Genomic DNA, 22717 nt, shown 5'->3' with positions numbered 1-22717 from the left:
AAAACGTGTAGCCTATAAAATTGTTTTCGGTATTTATACGTTTTAATTTCTAATTAATTTTTTAATTTAAATTGTTTAATTTAATTGTGAGTTGCCTTTACCTCCTTCCAGTTTGACTGCAAGCCTGTGTGTGGGACAGCAAGGGATTTGAGGGGAGAAATGACACGGGCTCAAATATAGTAGTGAGGGTCAGTTCAATGCCAGTTTGTGTTTGTTTGACATCAAAAGCGCCCTGGGACTTGCGGCCACTTTGAACAGCAAAAATACACACAGACCAAACCAAACGTCATCTTTTCTAAGGCCAGGCAGTCAGAAGTGCCAGGAATGAGTATTTTCTGTGGTATTTCTGTTTTTGTTTCTCCAGTGTTGAGGGATTTTAGGGCCGGAGAGAGGAATGACGGATGGAGAGGGAAGGGTGAGAGAAGGATAGTGAGTGTCAGTCTGTTGTCGGAGCAAGGATAGGTGGTGAGGACAGATGGGGATGGTGGGAGAGGATGTGAGTGGGTTCGGATAGTTCCATGTAAACACAGACACACAGCTGCACAGAGAAGACTATAAAAGAGCAAACCCCATCTGCCAAATAAACCCAAGGTGATTTTCATTTTCTCTCTCTCTAACGGAGAGGACGTAATAGCTCCATCTCCTCCCCTAACACACACAAACCAAGTCGTATACTTAGCTACTGTGGAAGCAGAGAATGAGATAGACCTCAGCGACATTTCCCCACAATATACTGTAGAATAGAAAGCGCCAGAGAAACACACCCATCCATGACCACAGAGACGTCCCTCCCTCTGTTGAAGATCCTACTACAGGGCGTGTTCTTATCTCTGGAGACACTAATTGTACCCCAACCCTAATTACCAAGCCATTTCCGGTGTGCAGAAACTGTGGTCTACAGACTCAAGGACACGCACGTGAACACGCACGTGAACATTGCATGTGCGTATACGCACACAATTTCCCCCCAAATGAAATTAAAATAAAATCCACAACGACAAAATATCTCTTTTTTTTTTACTGCAAGCATATTTTTTAATACAAAATGAGAACAAAAAGGTTTATAATCTTATATTTTTATTTTACACAATTGACTTCTAACCGCCCCTCCTCCATATTTTCTCTTCATCACACTGTGAATAACACCAAAAGGTGAGTTCCTCTCCTGCGCCCGGATCCCCACCCCCAAGAGAGACAATAAATAAATAAAAATCACCTTAAGATGTCACTTGCGTTCATTAGGTTTTCATATATTTCAGCTCTCACATCAACAAACAGGGAAGCACATTTGCAGCCATCAAAGACACGACAATTCAAACGCCTATAAGGCGGGACACTAGGGGGTTCTCTCATTGGCCCCTTCAGCTCCCTTTCATTCATATTCATTAGGTTTTTTTTGCCAACACAATAAGGGCAACACCCTTTGGTCATGATCTGGGAGTTGTAGTCATTAGCAAAAAAAAAAAAAAGAAGGCTGCCATGGGAATCAGTCAGCTTCCTGGTTGAGTAATGTTATGAAGAAGTAGAAACATACAACGTTGAAGAGAGGAGCGGACATTTTCCTTGGTACAAAATATCATGACTTCATTCATCTCAATACTAATCATTCTCCAAGGTGATATGATACAGAACTGAAAAATAAATAAAAAATGTTTTCTTAAGCTAGAAAAGCAACAAAACACAAAAAAATACAACAGGATTATAAATTAACCAGAATGAAAGAAAGACATTCACAAATCAAATCTTTGCACACAGCGATGCACGCGGAGGACCTCTGATTTCTGTACCGCGTGACGACGACGACACGCGTAGACACAAACATTTATGTCTGCTGCTCTGGGGGTTCCCAGCGGCAACGGAGGGGAGGGGGGCGAAGTGGAATTACAGCGATACAGACTGTCAGTGTGCGCCGGTTTTCAATGTCTAATCTGGAATAAGCCTAGTTTAAATTGTGTTAAATTGTGCATGTCCTTACAAGCCTCTTCATTGTTACACGGTTTGTCACGTTTTTGCTGTTAGTGGGGTCCCGCCAAGAAGTCATTTTTGAATTTGAGTGTTAGCTTCAGACTAATGGGGCCATATGACAAACCCTCCATTCCATCAAACACACACTCCCACCGACCGACACACTGATTGTTGCAGTGGTTTGTGAGGACATTGCAGTGTGTATGTGTGTTTCCCACCACTTCCACGGTCTCCTAGGCTTGAGGTTTAGGCAGTTGTCAGAGTGGGGCAACTCAGGAAGTTGTCAGAGTGGGGCAGCCCACACACTGAACATAAATCCACGCTAGTCCGGTTGTTCCCGACCCACAGACATGAAGTGAAATTCCTCTTCACTTCCCAGTCCAGGCGAGTAAAAAACAAGATGGCAGTCATTGGATATTTTCTGTTTAACTCCCGGTGAGAAACAATTTCCACAATACCCACAATCCAGTTCTTCGGAATGCCATTCTCCAGCAAGTTCTGAGTCATTTCATCACTACCCTCAATGTGTGTGTTTGTATTTCAGTTGTGTGTGTGTCAGTGTGTACATGCACAAAGTAGTTACAAGGCTCTACCTAACGCTCTGTGGAACTCAGATTAGGTAAAAGTAAGGACAGAAATGTGCAACACAAATAAGGCAGCATCATGTTGGTTGGTTCAAACTGCTGTGGCTTTCTCTGAAACAGTCTTAGCACAATCCCGTTACGAGAGAGAGCGCACAGGAGACTGGAAGGCAAACTGGGATCTGGGTTTTAAAGGGGGAAGTTCTGTCCTGTTTCACCCCAGTCTAAGTGCACGAACCCGGGCCTCGATGCCCCCCAGTGAGTGTGTGTAGAAAGTGAGTGTGTGTACGAAAGTGGGGAAAAAAAGAGAAAGATATTTCTCCCCCCATCTATCCCTCTCTCTACCTGCCTTCCATACAGTAGTATTGATGCATGAATCCCATGCAAGCCCTATGGATGGATGTTTGGATCAAATGTGACACCCAATATGGCCGCCAGTAGTCTGTCCACTATAGAGCATCTCTTTGAATGGAAGACGGTCCGTTCTACTTGATCTAATTGTATAGTTTGGACATCTTCTTCTCCATTTCATCCTGGCTGGTGTTTGGGTGGCTGGGGTAGCCCGTGGAGTCAAACCAGCTCTATAGTTAGATGTATGACTTTTTTTTTACGTCTCCTTCACTACTTCTTCCCAGAAGCGGGTGTCTTGGGGCTTGGGGCCTTCTTGGAGATGGTAGGGATCTTGGAGGGCTTGGCTGCTCCTGGTCGCCGGGGGGTGTCCGAGGTGTCCGAGCAGGCCGAGCGCGTCTCCAGGAGCTCCGAGGCATCCGAAGCGTCGCTGCCCCGCCGGCTGCTGGCCCTGCTGCCCGCTCTGCTGCCCGCCCGGCTGGCAGCACCACTGGCACCCGATGGGGTACGCCTGGGGTCTGAGAGGAGAGGAGGAGAGAGGGAGAAAGGAGGAGGGGTAGGTAATAAGAGATAGAACGTGAATAGATTTTAAAAAATATATATGTTTAGTCTCGTTTTCATTACGGGAATCACATGTTCCAAGACAACACAAAGAGAACTGAAAATGGGAATCAAATCTGCTATGAAAAATCAGGACTTGGTTCTTACCGGTGCGTCCAGGTTTAGTAGAAGTGGGTGTAGCTCCTCCATTCTCTCCAGTCAGAGACCCTCGGCTGGAGTGGAAGGTGGGCCTCTTCAGCTTGGACCCTGAAACTGCCCCCTATAGACAGACACAGGGGATGTCAGACAGTGACAAACGGTGCTACTGAATACATTAAAGCAGTGTTTCTTAATCCTGGTCCTGAGGACCAAAAAGGGGTGCACATTTTTGTTTTTGCCTCAGCACTACACACCTGCTCGGACAAAAACCAAACTGACCCTTCTTCAGGTGCCCGGGACCAGGATTAACAAACAGCTGTTTAAAAGTTCATTGCAGCTGTTTTTATATCAATATCAAACCATTTCTGGGTAACAATTAAATACCTTCCTGTGATTGTTGTCAATTCATATGGTTAAAAGTAAACAAAAATAGCTTCTTAGCAAAGAGCAATTTCTTAAGCAGGAATTTTGCTAGGAGTGGTTTGAGTGGGGAGGGAAAACTGAAAACTAGCTGCTGTTGGCAGAGGTTTGGAATTCTCTCTCATTGGTCTATTAACTCTTTTGCCGCATGGAAGGTCAAAACAGGTTGACATTTCAGGCAACCTTTTCAAACAGCTCTTAAACTAAAAAGGGCATTATCATCCTTTTCACAATTAAAAACGATTTCCAACAATTATATATATAGAAATATAATATGAAATAAAATGTTTGACTGCATTGGCCCTTTAAAAAGGTAGACTCCACAATATGACATCATCGTACACGGCGGGACGACGTCAGCCAAACAGAGTACGAGTCTGCAAAGACTGTCCCACTTTTGACTCTTCCCAATTCGAGTCTTGAGGCATGCCGACTTTGGGAAGTCAAGAGTGGATTAGAATTTTTCGTTGTTGTTGACGCTTGGAGCCAGGATGTTGTCCCGATGTGTATGATGACGTCATATTGCTGCGTCGACCTTTAACTAAAGAAGCAGGTACTACTTTTAAGTATCATCCCCATACTTGCATAATACAGCAGACGCGCCATTTGAAAAATGACCAACAAGACGACCAAACTAAATCCCCAGAACTACCAGATGGAGTTCGCTAATAATTATAACATTTCTCACTACTTGCTCTTTAAAAGGATGTCACTTGGAATCTCTATTGACCTACCGCCAGTCGCTTCTTGCCGGGGGACTAAAATATTGTGACAATTCACATATGAATAGGTTTAACTGGCCTATTGAGCAAGAAACGGTGAAACAAGATATGACACAAATATATTCAGTCTTAAAGCTGCATTTGAATGTCACGTCTTTTAGATCTTCATGGTCCCATTATGCAGGGTGTATGGCCACCCCGTAAGTGAGTGACAGTGTGTGTGAGTTGGTGCATTATTAGTTCGCTGGGGCTTGGGACGGGTGGCGGGAGGGGTCAGTTTGTTACCTCGTGCCCAGGGGTGGTGTGGTCGTGGTCTGGGCAGGACTGGCACTTGGTTGGCGTTGGCGTTTTACTGTGTGCCAGCCAGGGCTTGGCATAGCCACGCGAGTTTGAGGACTGGGATAACCAAAGGGAAGGAGGGAGGGAAGGAGGGAGGGAAGGAGGGAGGCAGCCAAGGAGAATAAAAGGAGGAGGAGAAGCAAGGAGAGGAGCAGGAAAGTCGAGGAAAGGGAAATAGGGAAAGGGAGGAAGGGGAAGGAGGGGAGGCAGGTAGTGTAGCGCAGTGTGTTTTTGGTGCGACAGCGGAAGGATTTACAAAAACACAGAACGAAAAACAGTACATTTTCCAAGCGAGGTTAGCAGGGGGTGGTTTGAAGGGATTTAGGAGACAAAAGAAAGACAAAAACAAAGCAGAACCAGAAATAAAAATGGCACAGTTAAAGACGTGGTGATTTTGCAGTTGACATGTAGAAACAGGACCATCCAACACAGACAGACAAAAGACACACACACACACGCGATACAAAAATCACACAATAAACAGACTACACAACTAACGATCAGTGACAACAATACAGATCATTCTGGGTATTCTGGGTAATATGGCTTCATTCTTTGTCCTCCAAGACTGACTCAACGTCTTCTTTAGACTCTGTTCATTCCTCATTTTATGCACCTTGGTTGGACTGCACCACTAGGTAGCGATGATGGTATACTTGCGATGACCATATACTTCTCCATTTTGACTGAGGCTACAGTAACCTGACCGATTGAATATATGACCAGTGGTGCTACACTAAGTAAAAAGCATAATTGTCTAGGGTTTAGGAGTCAGTGGTAGACGTGAGAAAGGCCAGAGAGGTGTGTTACATTGAACTGAGCAGTGGAGGTTTCTCAGAGGAGGACCATCCTCCTCAGTGAATTTCCTAAAAATAGATTTTTTTTAACCATTTAAAAAGTCGTCCTTTTTAGATTAATATATTTTGTATAGTTTTATGTCACAAAACAATTGATTAAAATACACTGTTTTGCAACTAATGTCTACAGTAGCATCAGCAGCACTCTGTAGGGTAGCTTCTGTCCTCCTCTGGGTACATTGACTTCAATACAAAACCTAGGAGGCTCTTGGTTCACACCCCCTTCCATAGACTTCTACAGTAATTATGACAATTATGTCCTCCAACCTATCAGAGCTCTTGCAGCATGAACTGACATGTTGTCCACCCAATCAAAGGATCAGAGAATGAATCTAGTACTGAAAGCATAAGACAGCTAGCTAGCACTGCAGTGCATAAAATGTGGTGAGTAGTTGACTCAAAGAGAGAGAAAGACAACAGTTGAACAGTTTTGAACAAATTAATTTCTTCCAAAATGAAGCAGAGGCAAGAAACTCTCGTTTGCAACTGCTGGACTAATGATTACACCCTAGATCAGCTAGATGCAGGTCATGTGTCACTATCTGTCACACAAAGTTCTCTCGAACAACTTTCATTCATAGTAGTAGCTTAAACCGATCACTGTTACACTGAACTGGGTGAATGGAATATGAATGACAGTCATCCAATATGCTGTAATATAAATAAGGCCATGCTCATGAGAATAAATTAAACATTAAACAAAATTGGCTTCCCTCATCTTAAATGGCACTGACCGCCACTGGCACTGAGATCATCAAAACTCGACCTTTGAGTGTAATCGACACACAATTAGTGCGATGACGAACCAGTGTGACAACAACCATTGTAAGAAAGTGGGTGAGAAGATGGGCCACCGAGACAAACAACAAGACATGGTGAGAACAAAAACTCTGACATGGGGCCTCCCGAGTGTCGCAGCGGTCTTAGGCACTGCATTACAGAGCTTGAGGCGTCTTTACTTGGCTCATCGTGCTCTAGCGACTCCTTGTGGCGGGCCGGGCGCCTGCAGGCTGACCGGTCGTCAGTTGAACAGTGTTTCCTTCGACACATTGGTGCTTCCGGGTTAAGCGTGGCGCGGTTTGGCGGGTCATGTTTCGGAAATGTCATGACTCGACCTTCTTCTCACCCGAGCCCGTTGGGGAGTTGCAGCGATGAGACAAGATCGCAATTGGATTGCAAATTGGATATCACAAAATTGGGGAGAAAAAGGGGGTAAAATACAAAAAATTCAACTAAACAATTTGTGACATGACCGACGTGACATTGATTGACTGCAGTTTGTGAACATGCATTGTAGTATTGTTATGTATGTGTGTCGTGTACTCTTGCAGTTTCCATTTTAGTCTTTGTTTGCATTAGGAACACTTAGAGAAACCATGTCCACTTTGCTTTCCACAGAAATTAAAGTAGATTGTGTAATTGCTCAGCCTACATTAAAAGACACTACCGATCTTTGCGACAGACTTCTACTGTAACTAACATGGTAACCAACATGTTAAGAGAAGCAGGGAGATCTCTCTTTAAGGGCTATATAGTTATATCACCTCGCTCCCATAGAACATAATACCATATTGAGTCAACCATGAGTACCCCGGTTCGGTCAAGTTTTCATGGTCTGGGGAGCTTTTCCCATTCTAGTAATTGTATTTCTACGGGGAAGAAGGGGTTTGGGGGCACTTACTCTGGAGGAGGCGGTAGGGGTGGCGGGAGTGGAGGGCAGGGAGGCGCAGCTATGTGCACTGTGTGAGGCTGAGGAGGAGGAGCGGGTGGGCGAGGCTGTGCGGGAGCCGGGTTTGGAACGCCGGCCACGGGAACGGAACGCTGCCAGACCCTGGGAAGCCCCCTCCGGTAGGATGAACTTCTCACGCAGCTCCAGGTTGGTACGGCCTCGGGCTGGAATGAGCAAGGAAGGGAAGAAGGAGAGCGAGATAGAGAAAGAGTGTGAAAGAAAGAGGGAGACAAAATAAGAGTCATGTTCAGTCAATTACGGACGCAGTGCAGAGCAGCGAGTCAGTGCACTGTGTGGTCGAGTCAGTGTTGAGTAGGGTAGGGGGAGGGGAGGGAATCAGAGTCGGTGAAGTGCACTTCTGGCTGGGCTACTTTTTTAAGGGGAAGAGGAAGTGGGTGTGTTTGTGACGGTGCAGAGGGGATAGAGGAAGGCAGCAAGGCATCCTCACACAGAGGTTAGAGATCAGTGTATCCAAACTACTAGCGAGAAAAATGTTTCAAAGTATGGACCTAAATAGTACATTTTTATATGTTATAGCCACACTAATAGAACAACTGTTTTATGTCTGGTTCTATAGCTAGAACACAGAGGAATGTCTGTAAACCAAACCACAGCCTCTTCTCTCACTGCGAGGGAGTCGCTCCGTTGACTCCTTTATTCATTCCCTAATTCATAAACAGTGTGTTTGGCGCGCTTGTGTTTGGCACGCTTATGTGGGGCATGCCCGGTTATGCTTTGGGGGAGCCCCAATACAGTACCATGGGGGACTCCCCTCCCATAGACACTCATAGAAGCATTCTTAGACAAGATAGTTCAGCAGCCCCAGCACACAACAACTTACACCCAGAAAAGCCAGCCACAGAGAGAGAGACAGAGAGAGAAACACACACACAGAGAGAGAGAGACACACACAGAAAGAGAGAGAGATAGCTACAGAGAGAGACAGACAGACAGACAGACAGACAGAGAGAGAGAGAGAGACAGAGACAGAGAGAGATGAAAGGGCTGCAGCTAGCATTAGCAGCAGGTCACCGAAGCCGTGGTCAGCAGCTATACCCAGGACAGAACACACCCCCCCAGAGTCATCCACTAGCAAGAGCAGCAAAGGCCAGTCGATAATAAATGGGTGCGCGCCCTGCAATTACATCCCCCAGCGAGTCAGGTGCACCCTCTAATTCAGTCCCCGCCCGCCATCACATTTAAAGAGTGCTAATAGAAACCCAGGCTGGCCACACCCAGGTCTTAGACGGGCTCTGTTTTTTAATGGGACTGGCCCGTCAAACCGTGCAGCCATTTTGGATCCACATGGCAACCATCACCACCAAGACCAGGGTTGGCCAATCCTTTTTTTTTTTTTTTTGAGTGGGAAGCATGACGTGGACTGGCCCACAGACAAGACTTAGACATGTTTAAACATCCACACGCCCACACATAGATACAAGCAGATGGGCTGAGCGGTTAGAACAAGCGATTTAGAGCTGGGATGGGATGGACAGAGAGAGAGAGAGCAATGGAAGCGAGAGGGAGTGTAGGTACCTCTGCAGCAGAAATAGCCAGGAGTGACCGTCACTGAGAGACACAAGAGACAAGGTGAAATAGTGGCGTGCTCACGGGCGAGATGGAAACACATTGACAAGACACACACATTCCATCTACTTAGCGGTCTCTCTCGCATACACACACAAAACACACTTTCTCCCTCTCTCTCTCACTTCAACACAGAAGACAGTGGCAAAGGAGTAAAAACACAGGTGAAGTCCCCAAGGTTGAGTAGGTGGACACATCAGGGGACCCCAAGCGGCTATAACAACTTGAAAACAAAGACACGGGTCAGTGACAGACCTATAACCTGTGATACAGATCCCTCGCGCTAGCATTAGCATGTAGCCAGAAAGGGTAAGAAACGTTAGTTCAGTGTCACAGACAGCAAAGCACGGCAAAAAGAAAAAACAACCAAGAGGGAAGTGAGAGAGAGAGAACGAAAAAGAGGCGCGGGGAGAAAAAGGGGAAAGGGAGCACGAGAGAGGAACCCAACCTATACGAGATGAAATGGTGCTACTGGAGTCGGAGCGAAGGATCTTAAGTCCAGGATGTTGCACTGGAAGGGGAGAGAAAAGGAGAGAGGGAAGAAGGGAAGGTAAGGGAGGGAGAGAACTGAAGACCATGCACCATGCAATACTGCTCTGAAAGAATGATTGTGTCGCAGGAGAAAAAGAGTAAGAGAGGAGAAAGAGAGAGAGAGAGAGAGAGAGAGAGAGCGAGAGATGGAGATGATTCAAGCCCCCCCCCCCCCCCCCGACTCAAATAACTATTATAGAAAGGGATGAAGAGAAAGAAGGGCTGATGGAGAAAAAGAGAGAGAGATTGCCCTGAGGACCACACCAGACAAACCGTAGACAGCTATGGAAAAGACAGAACTCTGAAAACTGTTAACCTGAAAGGTTATATGTAAGATGTCCGACTAGTTGTTAGTTTAAACAGTGGACTGTAGTACCATATGTTACACTTTGACCCCCACAGTGTAACCAGCGCCTTGCATGTTCTACTCTGTGACTGTGTGTGTGTATGTGAGTGTGTGTGTATGTGCATTCTGTATTTGTACTCAATATTTGTATGTACAGTTGAAGTCGGAAGTTTACATACACCTTAGCCAAATACATTTAAACTCAAGTTTTTCACAATTCCTGACATTTAATCCTAGTAAAAATTCCGTCTTAGGATCACCACTTTATTTTAAGAATGTAAAATGTCAGAATAATAGTAGAGAGAATGATTTATTTCAGCTTTAATTTCTTTCATCACATTCCCAGTGGGTCAGAAGTTTACATACACTCAATTAGTATTCGATAGCAATGCCATTAAATTGTTTAACTTGGGTCAAACGTTTTGGGTAGCCTTCCACAAGCTTCCCACAATAAGTTGGGTGAATTTTGGCCCATTCCCCATGACAGAGCTGGTGTAACGGAGTCAGGTCTGTAGGCCTCCTTGCTCGCACATGCTTTTTCAGTTCTGCCCACAAATTTTCTATGGGATTGAGGTCAGGGCTTTGTTATGGCCACTCCAATACCTCGACTTTGTTGTCCTTAAGCCATTTTGTCACAACTTTGGAAGTATGCTTGGGGTCATTGTCCATTTGGAAGACCAATTTGCGACCAAGCTTTAACTTCCTAACTGATATCTTGAGATGTTGCTTCAATATATCCACATCATTTCCCATCTATTTTGTGAAATGCACCAGTCCCTCCTGCAGCAAAGCACACTCACAACATGATGCTGCCACCCCCCGTGCTTCACGGTTGGGATGGTGTTCTTCAGCTTGCAAGCCTCCCCCTTTATTCTCCAAACATATCGATGGTCATTATGGCCAAACAGTTCTATTTCTGTTTCATCAGACCAGGGGACATTTCTCCAAAAAGTACCATTTAAGTCCCCATGTGCAGTTGCAAACCGTTGTCTGGCTTTTTTAATGGCGGTTTTGGAGCAGTGGCTTCTTCCTTGCTGAGTTGATATAGGACTCGTTTAACTGTGGATATAGATACTTTTGTACCTATTTCCTCCAGCATTTTCACAAAGCCCTTTGCTGTTGTTCTGGGATTGATTTGTACACACAAGTACGTTCATCTCTAGGAGACAGAACACGTCTCCTTCCTGAGCGGTATGACGGCTGCGTGGTCCCATGGTGTTTATACTTGCGTACTATTGTTTGTACAGATGAACGTAGTACCTTCAGGCATTTGGAAATTGCTCCCAAGGATGAACCAGACTTGTGGAGGTCTACAATTTATTTTTCTGAGGTCTTGGCTGATTTTCTTTTGATTTCCCCATGATGTCCAGCAAAGAGGCACTGAGTTTGAAGGTAGGCCTTGAAATACATCCACAGGTACACCTCCAATTGACTCAAATGATGTCAATTAGCCAATCAGAAGCTTCTAAAGCCATGACATCATTTTCTGGCATTTTCCAAGCTGTTTAAAGGCACAGTCAACTTAGTGTATGTCAACTTCTGACCCATTGGAATTGTGATACAGTGAATTATAAGTGAAATAATCTGTCTGTAAACAATTGTTAGAAAAATTACTTGTGTCATGCACAAAGTAGATGTCCTAACTGACTTGCCAAAACTATAGTTTGTTAACTAGAAATGTGTGGAGTGGTTGAAAAAAGAGTTTTAATGACTCCAACCTAAGAGTACGTAAACTTCTATATGTATTTTAATGACTCCAACCTAAGAGTACGTAAACTTCTATATGTATTTTAATGACTCCAACCTAAGAGTACGTAAACTTCTATATGTATTTTAATGACTCCAACCTAAGAGTACGTAAACTTCTATATGTATTTTAATGACTCCAACCTAAGAGTACGTAAACTTCTATATGTATTTTAATGACTCCAACCTAAGAGTACGTAAACTTCTATATGTATTTTAATGACTCCAACCTAAGAGTACGTAAACTTCTATATGTATTTTAATGACTCCAACCTAAGAGTACGTAAACTTCTATATGTATATATGTATGTATGCATGCATGCATGCATGTGTGGCTGTGCATGAATAAACCCCACTCACCTCTGCAGGGATCGTTCTTGACCAGGAACTCGTCCAGGGCCATCCAGCCCCCTCCGACCCGCACCATGACCGTACTGCGCAGGATACGCACCAACCGCAACTGCTGCGAGTCTCCAAACTAACACCGCAACGGAGAGGAGAAACAGAGAGGAATTCAGAGAGTGCAACCAAGTACAACGATTATTGACATGAGATTTCTTTTGAATCCAAAAGCCATTCTACACAGCAGCCCATACCAATCAGAGCAAAAGTATACGTCACTCCATGCAAATTATACTACAACACCCATGCACTGATGATACTACTAAAATCACCTATGTGTCAAAAGCCCAGCTTACCCAACAATCTAAAACAAAAGATCAGTTCCCATAGTAATCTCTAAAATATTTCATTCTACCTTAGTCAGCTTTGTTTCATGCAGAAGGACATTTACACTTTCAGAGAGTTTTGCTTCTATGAAGCAATACCAAGTCAGAGCTATCTTTGATTAGCCTGTGTCTGTTTGTGCTGTCTTGTCAACTCTTTGGTAATGTTTGATTATTGTGACAATGACCATAGAGTTGGTAAGACAGCACAAACAGATAAGGGACCCAATGTTCATTTTGAATTACTCTCAGAACAGCATGATTTTTCAATTTGCCCCAGTCCAAAGCTAATTGGATAGGGTAACCCCTGGTTCCCATTATAACCCTTATCATTATAACCCATTCCAGTTTGCCAAATTGTCATTCTCAAAATAAGTCTTTCAAATCTGCAAAATCACACCAAGAGAACAACCTCAATGGCCTATGAAACCCACTTCCATAATTCGCACCAACAGTGTGGTGCTATATTTGATGGCGTTATGTCATTTCCGGTCAAACACGAAATGCAATGTCACCGTGGCAACAGTTTTTGTGGCAATAGAATTGAGGCCACTGCATTGGTGGAGATCCAGGAAGCAGATTTCAAAAGGACCAAACACCGGAGTCAACTTTACCTGGTTTCCAAGGAAGAACTACAATAAATCCAGCAGACGTGGAGGAGGAATAAACAAAGAGAAAGAGAAAGAATGAAATAACATTGTACAGACAAAAAAATACTTCAGACTAAACCTGGCATTGGATAAGACCTCATTTGGAAAGAGAAATTAAACTGTAGCTCACTGTACGTTCTACGTAAGACTTTTTTTTTTACAATTCACAGCGAGATGGATCCGTCAGTGAAGGGTGAAGCCGGACACACACAAGAAGAGAGTCAGACAGACAGAGAGGTGTGGTGTCACGTGACCCAAGCTCGGTGCAGTTAGTTTATAGTCCAGCGTCTTTCGCCAGACACGGGAGGTCATTAACCCATGGATAATGATGATGTAGATCACAACAACAAAAAACTGCGATGGTAGTAGTTGCTGATCCTGGAGCTGTGATAAATGTTATGGTTTAAAAGTTATATTTAGTGTTATATTAGTTTGTTGGTGGGAAGCACACACAGCATATCAATCCCATAGTGCTGTGATTAGAGATATGTCTACAGAGACACGACACGTTGAAGCGCTTCGGGGTGCACAACATACAGTCCGCGGGCCAGATGCGGCCTTTGAGATGCTCTTTTTTTGGCCCGCGGATTTCTTCGTAATTGTCAATAATATGCGACCACCTTATATGAGTATATGACAAAGCTTAGAGAAGCTCGCTTACAAAGCCGGCAATTCCATGGATACAGCTGAGTGCTACTGCTATTGGCTAACATTTAAATGCGTGAGGAATGGAGTGATGTCATTCGTTAGTTCAACAACAGCAGTTATTGGTGCTCAAAGAAGTAGTGACACACAGCCAGCATCAGCTAAAAAAAAAACACTAGGGTGTGTCTGAAATGACAACCTATTCTCTTCTATATAGAGCTCTACTTTTGTCCAGGGCCCTGTTCAAAAGGTAGTGCACTATGGTCAAAAGTTGTGCACTATATAGGGAATAGGGTGCCATTTTAGATTCAGTCCTAGACCCACCATGACTGCAAACTTTTAAAAAAAATGCACATTATTCTTAACATTACCAAGACTCACTCCGTCAAGTAGGATCTGAAAACTGTATTTAGCTAAGTAGAAGCTGTCCAAGCAAAAAAAGCTTTTAAGATTATTGTTGTTTACGTCCACAGCACTGTAGACTCAGGTGTAACTCACCTTGTAATTGCTCTGGCCCATCTGTATTTAAAAATACAATATCTCATACCTAATACTAAGTCATAGTACGCAGACAGAATATATAATCATGTGTATATTAACTGTTGATAAGTGTACACAGTCACTGGCTGAGGAGGACTTACTCTGTACTTGTTCTCTCCTATCTGCTCCACCTGGAACCGCTTGGCACATTTACACTGTGCCACCTGTCTGGTCACCTGCACAGAGTGAGAAAAGAGAGAGAGGGAAAGTCACCAAGCTAGCGCCATTAACCTCCAATTTATGAGCTATTGGACTCGGTAAGTCAAAGGTCCAGCTTTGTAATTCAGAATAAGTGTTTGTGTGTGTGTGTGGTTTATGATAGGTGGGTATATCTGTGTGTGTGTGTGTCTTCCTCACCTCGTCTTCTATCTTGTCAGCGTCGGTGGTGGGCCGGTAGGCGTCCTTGTTGGGGTGCAGCGCCGCCACAAACTCGTAGTAGTCGATGTAACCGTCTCCGTCCTGATCAAAGATGTCTGCCACCGCCGTCATCTCCAACCTGCTGGTGGGGAACTCTGCACAACACAACCAACAGTCAGGAAAAGATATGGGACTAATCACCAAGATATAGGACTTTCTGTATGACCAAGATATAGGACTAATCACCAGGATATAGGACTTTCTGTATGACCAAGATATAGGACTAATCACCAAGATATAGGACTTACTGTATGGCCAAGATATAGGACTAATCACCAGGATATAGGACTTTCTGTATGACCAAGATATAGGACTAATCACCAAGATATAGGACTTACTGTATGACCAAGATATAGGACTAATCAGAACGACATAGGACTTATGACCAAGATATAGGCCTTGACTAACGTTTAAGTTGGAGCAGGCTATGAGCAAAGAACAGAGCTAACAATGTGTAGCCAGCTCTGAAGAACATACTTGAGGCCAGGATGCCGTCGATGAACTCCTGGCGAGTGATCTTTCCGTCCTGGTCCTTGTCGATGCGTCTGAAGAAGTCCATGACGCGGGACTTCTTGTGGTTCATCCAGCGCATGTACTTCTTCCTCCACACGTCAAAGTCAAAGCTGGCAAACTCTTTCAGCTGAAGACAAAGACAATGAACATAAATGTGAGACAAATGAGGAAGATCAATATCCTTTAAGGAAATACTGTGTCTGTTTTGACAAGACACTATTTGGGAGGGGAAAAAAACACCCTGCAAACGTACAGACATTCCACTTTTGAAACCAATGTAGCGAACGTGACAGTGATGCAGGTCTCAAACCCGGGTCTCCAAGCCCTCTACCGCTCTAATAGGGGAGATCGATTGTTACAATACAGTACCTCTTCAAGCCTGTCGAGGGCGTCGTTGAGCTTCCGCTGGCGGTCGAGGGCAAGCAGCCACACCTGCTGCCACCTTGAGCAGAGCTGGGTCAGACGGGGGTTGCCCCCGGCGACCTGCATCGCCGCCTGTTGATGCTGTTGTTGCTGCTGGTTTTTACCTGTAGGGAGAGGTGTCACGGTTAATCTGCATTATATGAGTTTGAATGTTGATGATGGAACGTTCGATCATATTTTGGCGACTTTTACTGTTTTTCTCCTTCAGTGAAAGTCAGTCAAGGATGGACTGTGAATGTTTTGGGGGAATAGGCACCCACTGTATCTTTGATTATGCATTTCTAGGTACATATGCAGTCAATATAACATATTATAAATGCATCTCTGTGAGGTAAAATAAGGTAACGTACGAGCTCCTCTCCTCTCAGCTAGGCTGCTAGGGGGCTCTGCTGGTTTCCTCTTGTAAGTCTTGGTCACTTTGTCCACGTCAGGCTGCTTCCGGGTCATCTCCTCCATAAACACCTGGGAACAATGGATTGGCATTAGACACAGCCAATCGGAAAGAGTGAAAACAATTAGAATAGTGACTTAGCCAATGAGGGTTTGAGAAAAGTAGACTCCTCTCACCTGGTGTTCTGTGATGAGTGTTTTGAGCTGAGGGATGTCCTGTGGAAGGGTCTCTCCGTCACGCTGGACTAGGGTGGTCTCTGCCCACTGCAGCCATGACAACAGCTCCTCCAACAGCGTGGCGTTGTTGAGTAGCTCTGTCAGAGCCGTCTCCAGACGCTGCTCGTGCTGTTTGGCCCATGTGAGGACCTATAGAAGCAAAATGCACCAATTAATGGGTGAAACACTTGAAATGGCCCAACTGGGCTTTAAACATCTTTACCCCCCCCCCCCCCATCTTATCTCTCTATACATCCCTCTCCCGTTACCCTCTCCAGCCAACCTACCTCTTCGAAGCGGGCGCGGATAATGGTTATCCAGTGTTTGATGGTGGTGATGCAGTCGGCCTGGCACGCGGTGAGGATGGCCTCGCCCTGGCCCGCTGCCCGGTTCACGTCTGTCCTCTTCTCCTCGACCGTGGCCATGAAGTTCCGGTGGGTGTGGAGCAGCGCCTGCAGAGTCTCCGCCTCCTCGGGCAGCACGCCGCGGAAACGCAGCGTCTGCTCCGCCTCCGACAGCCACTCCAGCAGCAGCCGCACCGCCGTGCGGAACTCCTCCGCCTGAGAGAGAGGGATGACAGAGGGAGGGATCATTAGAAGGATAGAGAAAAAAGGTTTTCTGTTTTATTGCGCTTTCACAGTCCAGTTCAAGGTATTATGCGCTATACTGCGCTTCCACAGATCGCATTAAAGAAAGAAAAGACGATGGACTGAAATGATCGGTATCTTTACATTAAATTCTAAGTCTTGTAACATGTAAGTATTGTATTAATACATAAAAAAACAGAAATGGCACAACCCCATGGCTTCTTCTTCCCAACTGACCTGTTTGAGGGCCTGCTGGAGACGCGTCTGCTTGGTGACGGACAGGGCACAGACTGTGTCCCAGCGGTTGCTGAGCTCTTGCAGTTGAACTTTGACCCAGGCGGTGTCGTCGCGGCCCGTCTCCATCAGTTCTCTGGCTGAGCGCTTCAGGGCGTGGACACTAGTGGTCCTCTTCCCCAACTCCTTCTGGAAGGCCTGAAGAGACAAAACCAAACAGAGGTCAAACAACATGGAAATAGTGTTCACCTAAACATAGAGCAATGGGTAAAAAAAAAAAAGTATCTTCATGTTCGATAAATAAGAATTCACATTTAAAAATGGGCAATGAGGCGCTGGGCCAATGTAAGCATAGACTTTTTTGTGGATTTTTTTTTTTTTTTACATAACCGATGGTCTAACATTTGCTGTTACATAAATTAATACCTTGTGTGAGTCCATGAGGTTGGAGACCAGGTCCAGGTCTCCATGGACTGGCAGGTCTTCAGCCAACTGGGGTTCTACACGGTACAGCCAGTCCACCAGGGCCTGCAGGGCCTCAGCAAACTGACCTGAGAACAGCAGGGCCTCCTCCAGCTTGTGTTGCCTGGATGAGAGACGGAGAAGGAAAAAGTAGCTGTCATTATACGAACTTTGCCTTTATGATCCAGTATTCTATTTTGGCAGCCGCCTGGAGAGCTCCTGGGTTTGCAAGGTTTTGTTCCAGACCTGCTTCAACACGCTTGTTTCAAATAATCAGTCAATAATCATGGGGTTCAATCAGGACCAGAATTAGCTGAATCGGGTGCGTTACTTAGTGCTGGACTGGAACAGAAACCTGCACAGTCAGTCACTCTCCAGGACTGGAGTTGGAGAACAGTCCCATATAGTCATTGTAATAAAGCATTAGGCATGGAGTTTTCCCCTCACCTCTCCACACTCTTCCCACAAACTGTGTCCCACTTGTCCCTGACCTCCCCCAGTAGGTGGTCTAGTTTCTGGGTGTCTTCAGGCAGCGTGGCCTTGTCCCTCATGGCCTTACCAGACCTCACTGTGGTGTCATACACCGGCTGCTTCGAGCCCAGAGCCTTCTGAAACTCCTTCGGCCGGGAGGAGAGAGAGGGGTATTTAGTTAAGGATACCATGTCGTACAGGTAAGAGGACCTAGATTAGGCAGCCTCATCATATGTTGTGTGTGAGCATCACTCAGATCCCGATTATTTCCATGCAAGACCCACGCAGTGAGCTTGAAAGTGAGACTCCTACTGCACCTTGTGTTTGGTCAGTTGTACTCTGATCTTGTCTGGTTCGTTGGAGATCTCCAGCTCTGAGTCGAGCCGGCTCTCAGCCTCCTCCAGCCAGTCAGACAGTTTCCTCCACGCCTCATGGAACTAGAGGGAGGTCAAGAGAAACTGGTTGATCATCTCTAACGGATGTGTGCATTCTGGTACAACATGGCTGCCATATATCATCCATTCAGGTGCTGCATACTGGTTAGGGTGAATGCCGTAAAAAGGACCACCCTGGGGTCAGTACCTGCTTGGCCCTCTTGCGGGCCTCGTCGAGGTGTCTGCCACGGTCCAGGGACCTCTGCACCAGCTTGTCCCAGCGGGCCTGTACACTCAGCAGCAGGTTCTTGATCAGAACCACATCCTGCTTTATACTGGCGAAACGCAGCTGAGAGCCGGCCTTCTCCAGGGCCAGCACCTGCTCCCTGTGGGTGTTCACCTCATTCACAAACACCTGGGGGGGAACAGAGAGAGGCCAAGAGCGTGTTACAGTTGAATTCGTCCCTCGTGACAGCCTTAACATGAAATTGATTAGCTGATTTGGTTCTGGGTGACATGACTTCAGCTGTACATGCAGATCACCACATACCAACATAAAGGAAGGGAAATATATCAAGTCTGCAAAATGTCTGATGAATATGATAAGTCAACTTACATTTATATTTATGTAAAATACAGTCAAGTATATACCATCCTATTCCATGGTAACCACTCACCGATATAACCCCACCTACCATAGAAATGAATGTCAATCACGCATAACATAGGATCTCTACACTTCCACGGTGCCTAAACTGCCCACCTTGTGTTCGTCTATCTGAAAGAGGACAGTGTCCAGGATGAGGGAGGGGGGCTGGGCCATGTTGAGGGTCTGCTCTGCCTGGGTCAGCCAGTTGATGGTGTCCTGGAGGGAGGACTGGAACCCTGTGGCCAGTGACACCGCCTCGTCCAGCTTCGCCTAGGGTGGGGGCAAAATAGTCAGTGAAAGGTTTGATGGTAACATATACTGTAGATACAGCTCCTATGTAAAACAGTGTTTTCTATAGTCGAGCTGTGAAAATGTAAATGTATATTGTTGTATTAGTTTGAGTCTAAAACCTTCCCAGTAAAAACACGAGTGCAGCACTTCAAATATACATTTTTACAAATGAAACATTCACCACTTTGCGTTAGGTGCTTGTTTCTCAAATTAGCAAAAATTCGCTCTAAGCTTCGCAACAATGACATTTTCTGAAGGAGCTCTCCGAGAGAAGATTCCGCAACTTCTGGAGAAAAATGGAAATCAATAAAAAGGTTCTTTATGGCTACAAGTAAAAACCAAGGTGTTTTGACTTTTGGTCTTGTTCAGGGTTTTTTAAATCAGTATTAGAAGGAACTCGTCCTCATAGCTCTTCACGTATCTAAACGGAAGGTTCCTCTCACCGTGCGGTCGTCCATCTTGGTGTTCAGGCTGGCCCACTTGTTCTGCAGCAGGGCCAAGTTCTGTTGAGTCTGGGTCGTACCAGCTCCGGGGCCACCCTCCTCCCCCCCGCGGGAAAGCAACATGGACTCTCCCGCGTCCAGCAGCCGGTTGTACTGCTCAGCGCGCTGGGCCAACTGGGTCTGGAGCTCCTATAGAGAAAGACACACAGATGTTTCCAAAGGAATTTGATACTTTGAGGATCCGCCCAATAACAACCGTTGTTACATAGACATGCAGAATACATAACCTAACACACCCATTACACATGGTTAAAAACAACGTATATACAGATTAGATCGTAGATTGGACAGTGAATGAGTATTGTACATAATATCTAGTGTATGTGTGGCCAGGGTGCAGTGTCATAATGTGTATCCCCATTAGCATGTGTTTTCTCCATCACATCATATCTAGTGCATGAATTGGCAGGCTGCAGTATCATTAAAATGTATCCCCAGTATTACCAGGTGCTGCTGCAGCTGCTCCCGGGCCGTCTCAGGCAGGCCACCTGTGGGTTTGGCTGCAGACAGCTGGCTCTCTGTCCTCCTCAACCACTGCAGGAACTCCTCCAGCTCACCATGGAAACCCTCCGCCTGGGGAACGAGGAACAAGGAGGGGAAGAGGAGAGCGGGAACAAGAGAGGAAGTCATGAGTTAAATGTTAAATGGCAGTGCTACTGTGTCGTTCATTCACTTGCCCCGTGGCTTTTAGCTCAACTAAGATTAAGTACAGTATTTAAACGGTTCCTTAACTGGGAAAGAACACATTTTTCTAGGGAGATGATAACCTGATAATCTTATTTGTACAAGTTGGAAACCCGTAATATATAAATATAATTACAGGGAAGGTTGAGACAAAATGGATAGAAATGGTTTCATTCTTTCTTTTCGCTTAGTTCAGTTCAGTTAAACAGTTCAGTTACTGTAAAACTCGTCCCAGCCCACTCCTCCTGCATCCTTCCTACCTGGTGCAGTGCGGCCTCCAGTAGTTTCTGTCGGTCCTGGGTCTTGAGTAGCAGGTTCTCCCAGCCGCGGTTGAGGTGGTCCAGCTGGCCGCGGAGGTGGTTGGCCTCATCCCCGGGACTGGACTCCAGCAGCTCGGCCCCCGCCGCGTTCACCGTCTCCACCGTGGACCGATGTGACAGCACGTCGTTCCTCAGCACCTGAAAGAGAGCGAGGGAGGGAGTGTTGGTTACACTTCTCCAATGCAATAATTTATGTGAACCAAGCATTCTGGCACAAAATGGCTGCCATGCATAATCTATAAGGGAAAGTAACAGAAGTGAGGCTGATATGGATGGGAGATTGAGGAGCGATGAGAGAGGTCGAGTTAGACTAATAAAGCCCTTTTCCTGATGGAGAATCTCCATTGAAAGTGCTTTTTAGTCCAGGATTGGCTTCATATGGGTCTCGGGAAACTGGCCGTTAAGAGTCCGGAAATGAAAGAAGAAGAGGAGTGTTGGGTAAGAGTGTGGAAGGGAAAGCTATAGAGGGGTAGACGTACGTGGTGCTTGGCCAGTTCTATCTCGATGGCCTTGGGGTCAGAGTTGACGGGTCTCTGTGTGTCCAGGGTGGCGTGGGTGTGACTCAGCCAGGACTGCAGCTCAGACAAGGCATGCTGGAACTGACCGAGTGCCAGGAGCGCACCCTCCAACTTATGCTGTAGGAAACAGAATGGGGAAAACAGCGCTTCTTCATTAATCATGTCAGGTTGAAATCTGTAATCTATTGTACATATCTGAAGCGCCAATTCATTTGAATATGAGTTTGAGTTCCAGAGGACTGAAGACGTTCTTTTAGAGAGGGCAGCAGAGCTACTGTAGCTACTACCCCTCCTGTACAATAGTTAGGGAGCCACTGGACGCAACGGGTCAATGCATAGTTTGTGTACCTGTCTGTGAGTGATCTTGTCCCCCAGGTTGTCCCAGAGGTGTCGGAGCTCTGTGAGGGGCTCCTGGATCATGTCTCTGTCGGTCTGGTCCGAGACCTTCTTGAGCAACAGCTCCCCCTGGTGGCACAGCTTCTCCATGTCTATCTGCTGCTGGTACACCTCCACCTTGTAGTGCTGCTCACAGGAGGAGGAGTCAGGCCTGCATTAGCTGTTTGTTTATCATTAAAGTGATAGTTCACGTTTTTTTTTTTATAACCAAGAGCGTATTTTTGACTTACCGATAATGTTATCTTGTCGTCAAAACCGTTTTTAAGAACAATACATTTTATAAATATTTGTAGGATGATAAAAACATACTGTAATATTTTAAGTACACCGTCTAAAAGCTACATGACAAAACAATAGATTATGATTCAAACCTTGAGCTCTTCGATCTGCTGTTTGACAGTTCCCAGATCAGTGCCCACAGTGGACATGTCACACAGCTTGATCACTGCGTTGTCCAGGTAGTCAAACATGCTCTGCAACACACACACACACACACACACACACACACACACACGTCAATCTAACTTCTACAAACTATAATGACGATCGAGGTCCTGACACTTCCTCTACTTCATGACAGATTTACATTTCTACTAAGCATCTACTTTCATAAAGAACAAGTGTGCAATAAATACCAGATTATTTAATTATCTGACATACTGAGCTGAAACAGCGATGCATTCTGGGACACTGACCTGCAATGCATCCTGGTACTGCACAGAAGCCGTCATGGCCTCCTCCAACCTCTCCATCCTCTCTCGCCACGTCCGGTTCAGGCCTTCCCAGGCGGCATTCATCTGAGAAACGGATAGAGAGAAGGAAGAAGAGAGGAAAGATAA

At 45.5% G+C, this 22717-nt stretch overlaps 1 protein-coding gene across 35 annotated transcripts in view; it reads right to left on the bottom strand.

The window, feature by feature from the left end:
• Positions 1-1009: 1009 nt before the first annotated feature.
• Positions 1010-22717, bottom strand: part of LOC110496159 (microtubule-actin cross-linking factor 1) — a 271227-nt gene continuing 249519 nt past the window's right edge. For 21 of the 35 annotated variants that reach the window (XM_090208561.1, XM_090208575.1, XM_090208563.1 and 18 more), the window contains 29 exons: positions 22574-22675; positions 22250-22351; positions 21831-22004; positions 21444-21599; positions 20905-21102; positions 20405-20533; positions 19901-20089; positions 19281-19436; positions 18726-18932; positions 18461-18580; positions 18120-18289; positions 17637-17796; positions 17214-17408; positions 16677-16949; positions 16351-16539; positions 16134-16245; positions 15730-15887; positions 15325-15487; positions 14788-14942; positions 14532-14606; positions 14389-14409; positions 13210-13227; positions 12231-12348; positions 9696-9758; positions 9197-9229; positions 7613-7824; positions 5021-5131; positions 3603-3714; positions 1010-3412 (listed from right to left, as the gene is read on the bottom strand). In XM_090208561.1, the coding sequence (XP_090064687.1) occupies positions 3168-3412; positions 3603-3714; positions 5021-5131; positions 7613-7824; positions 9197-9229; positions 9696-9758; positions 12231-12348; positions 13210-13227; positions 14389-14409; positions 14532-14606; positions 14788-14942; positions 15325-15487; positions 15730-15887; positions 16134-16245; positions 16351-16539; positions 16677-16949; positions 17214-17408; positions 17637-17796; positions 18120-18289; positions 18461-18580; positions 18726-18932; positions 19281-19436; positions 19901-20089; positions 20405-20533; positions 20905-21102; positions 21444-21599; positions 21831-22004; positions 22250-22351; positions 22574-22675 (4116 nt within the window). In that variant the 3' untranslated portion in view covers positions 1010-3167. The remainder of the gene's footprint in view (positions 3413-3602; positions 3715-5020; positions 5132-7612; positions 7825-9196; positions 9230-9695; positions 9759-12230; positions 12349-13209; positions 13228-14388; positions 14410-14531; positions 14607-14787; positions 14943-15324; positions 15488-15729; positions 15888-16133; positions 16246-16350; positions 16540-16676; positions 16950-17213; positions 17409-17636; positions 17797-18119; positions 18290-18460; positions 18581-18725; positions 18933-19280; positions 19437-19900; positions 20090-20404; positions 20534-20904; positions 21103-21443; positions 21600-21830; positions 22005-22249; positions 22352-22573; positions 22676-22717) is intronic. The other 14 variants (XM_090208580.1, XM_090208549.1, XM_090208553.1 and 11 more) reach the window with 13 other exon arrangements.

This window comes from Oncorhynchus mykiss, chromosome 18, assembly GCF_057628025.1.
Source record: "Oncorhynchus mykiss isolate SJ-2025 chromosome 18, ASM5762802v1, whole genome shotgun sequence".
Classification (NCBI taxonomy): domain Eukaryota; kingdom Metazoa; phylum Chordata; class Actinopteri; order Salmoniformes; family Salmonidae; genus Oncorhynchus; species Oncorhynchus mykiss.
This window is presented reverse-complemented; position numbering and strand designations above follow the sequence as displayed.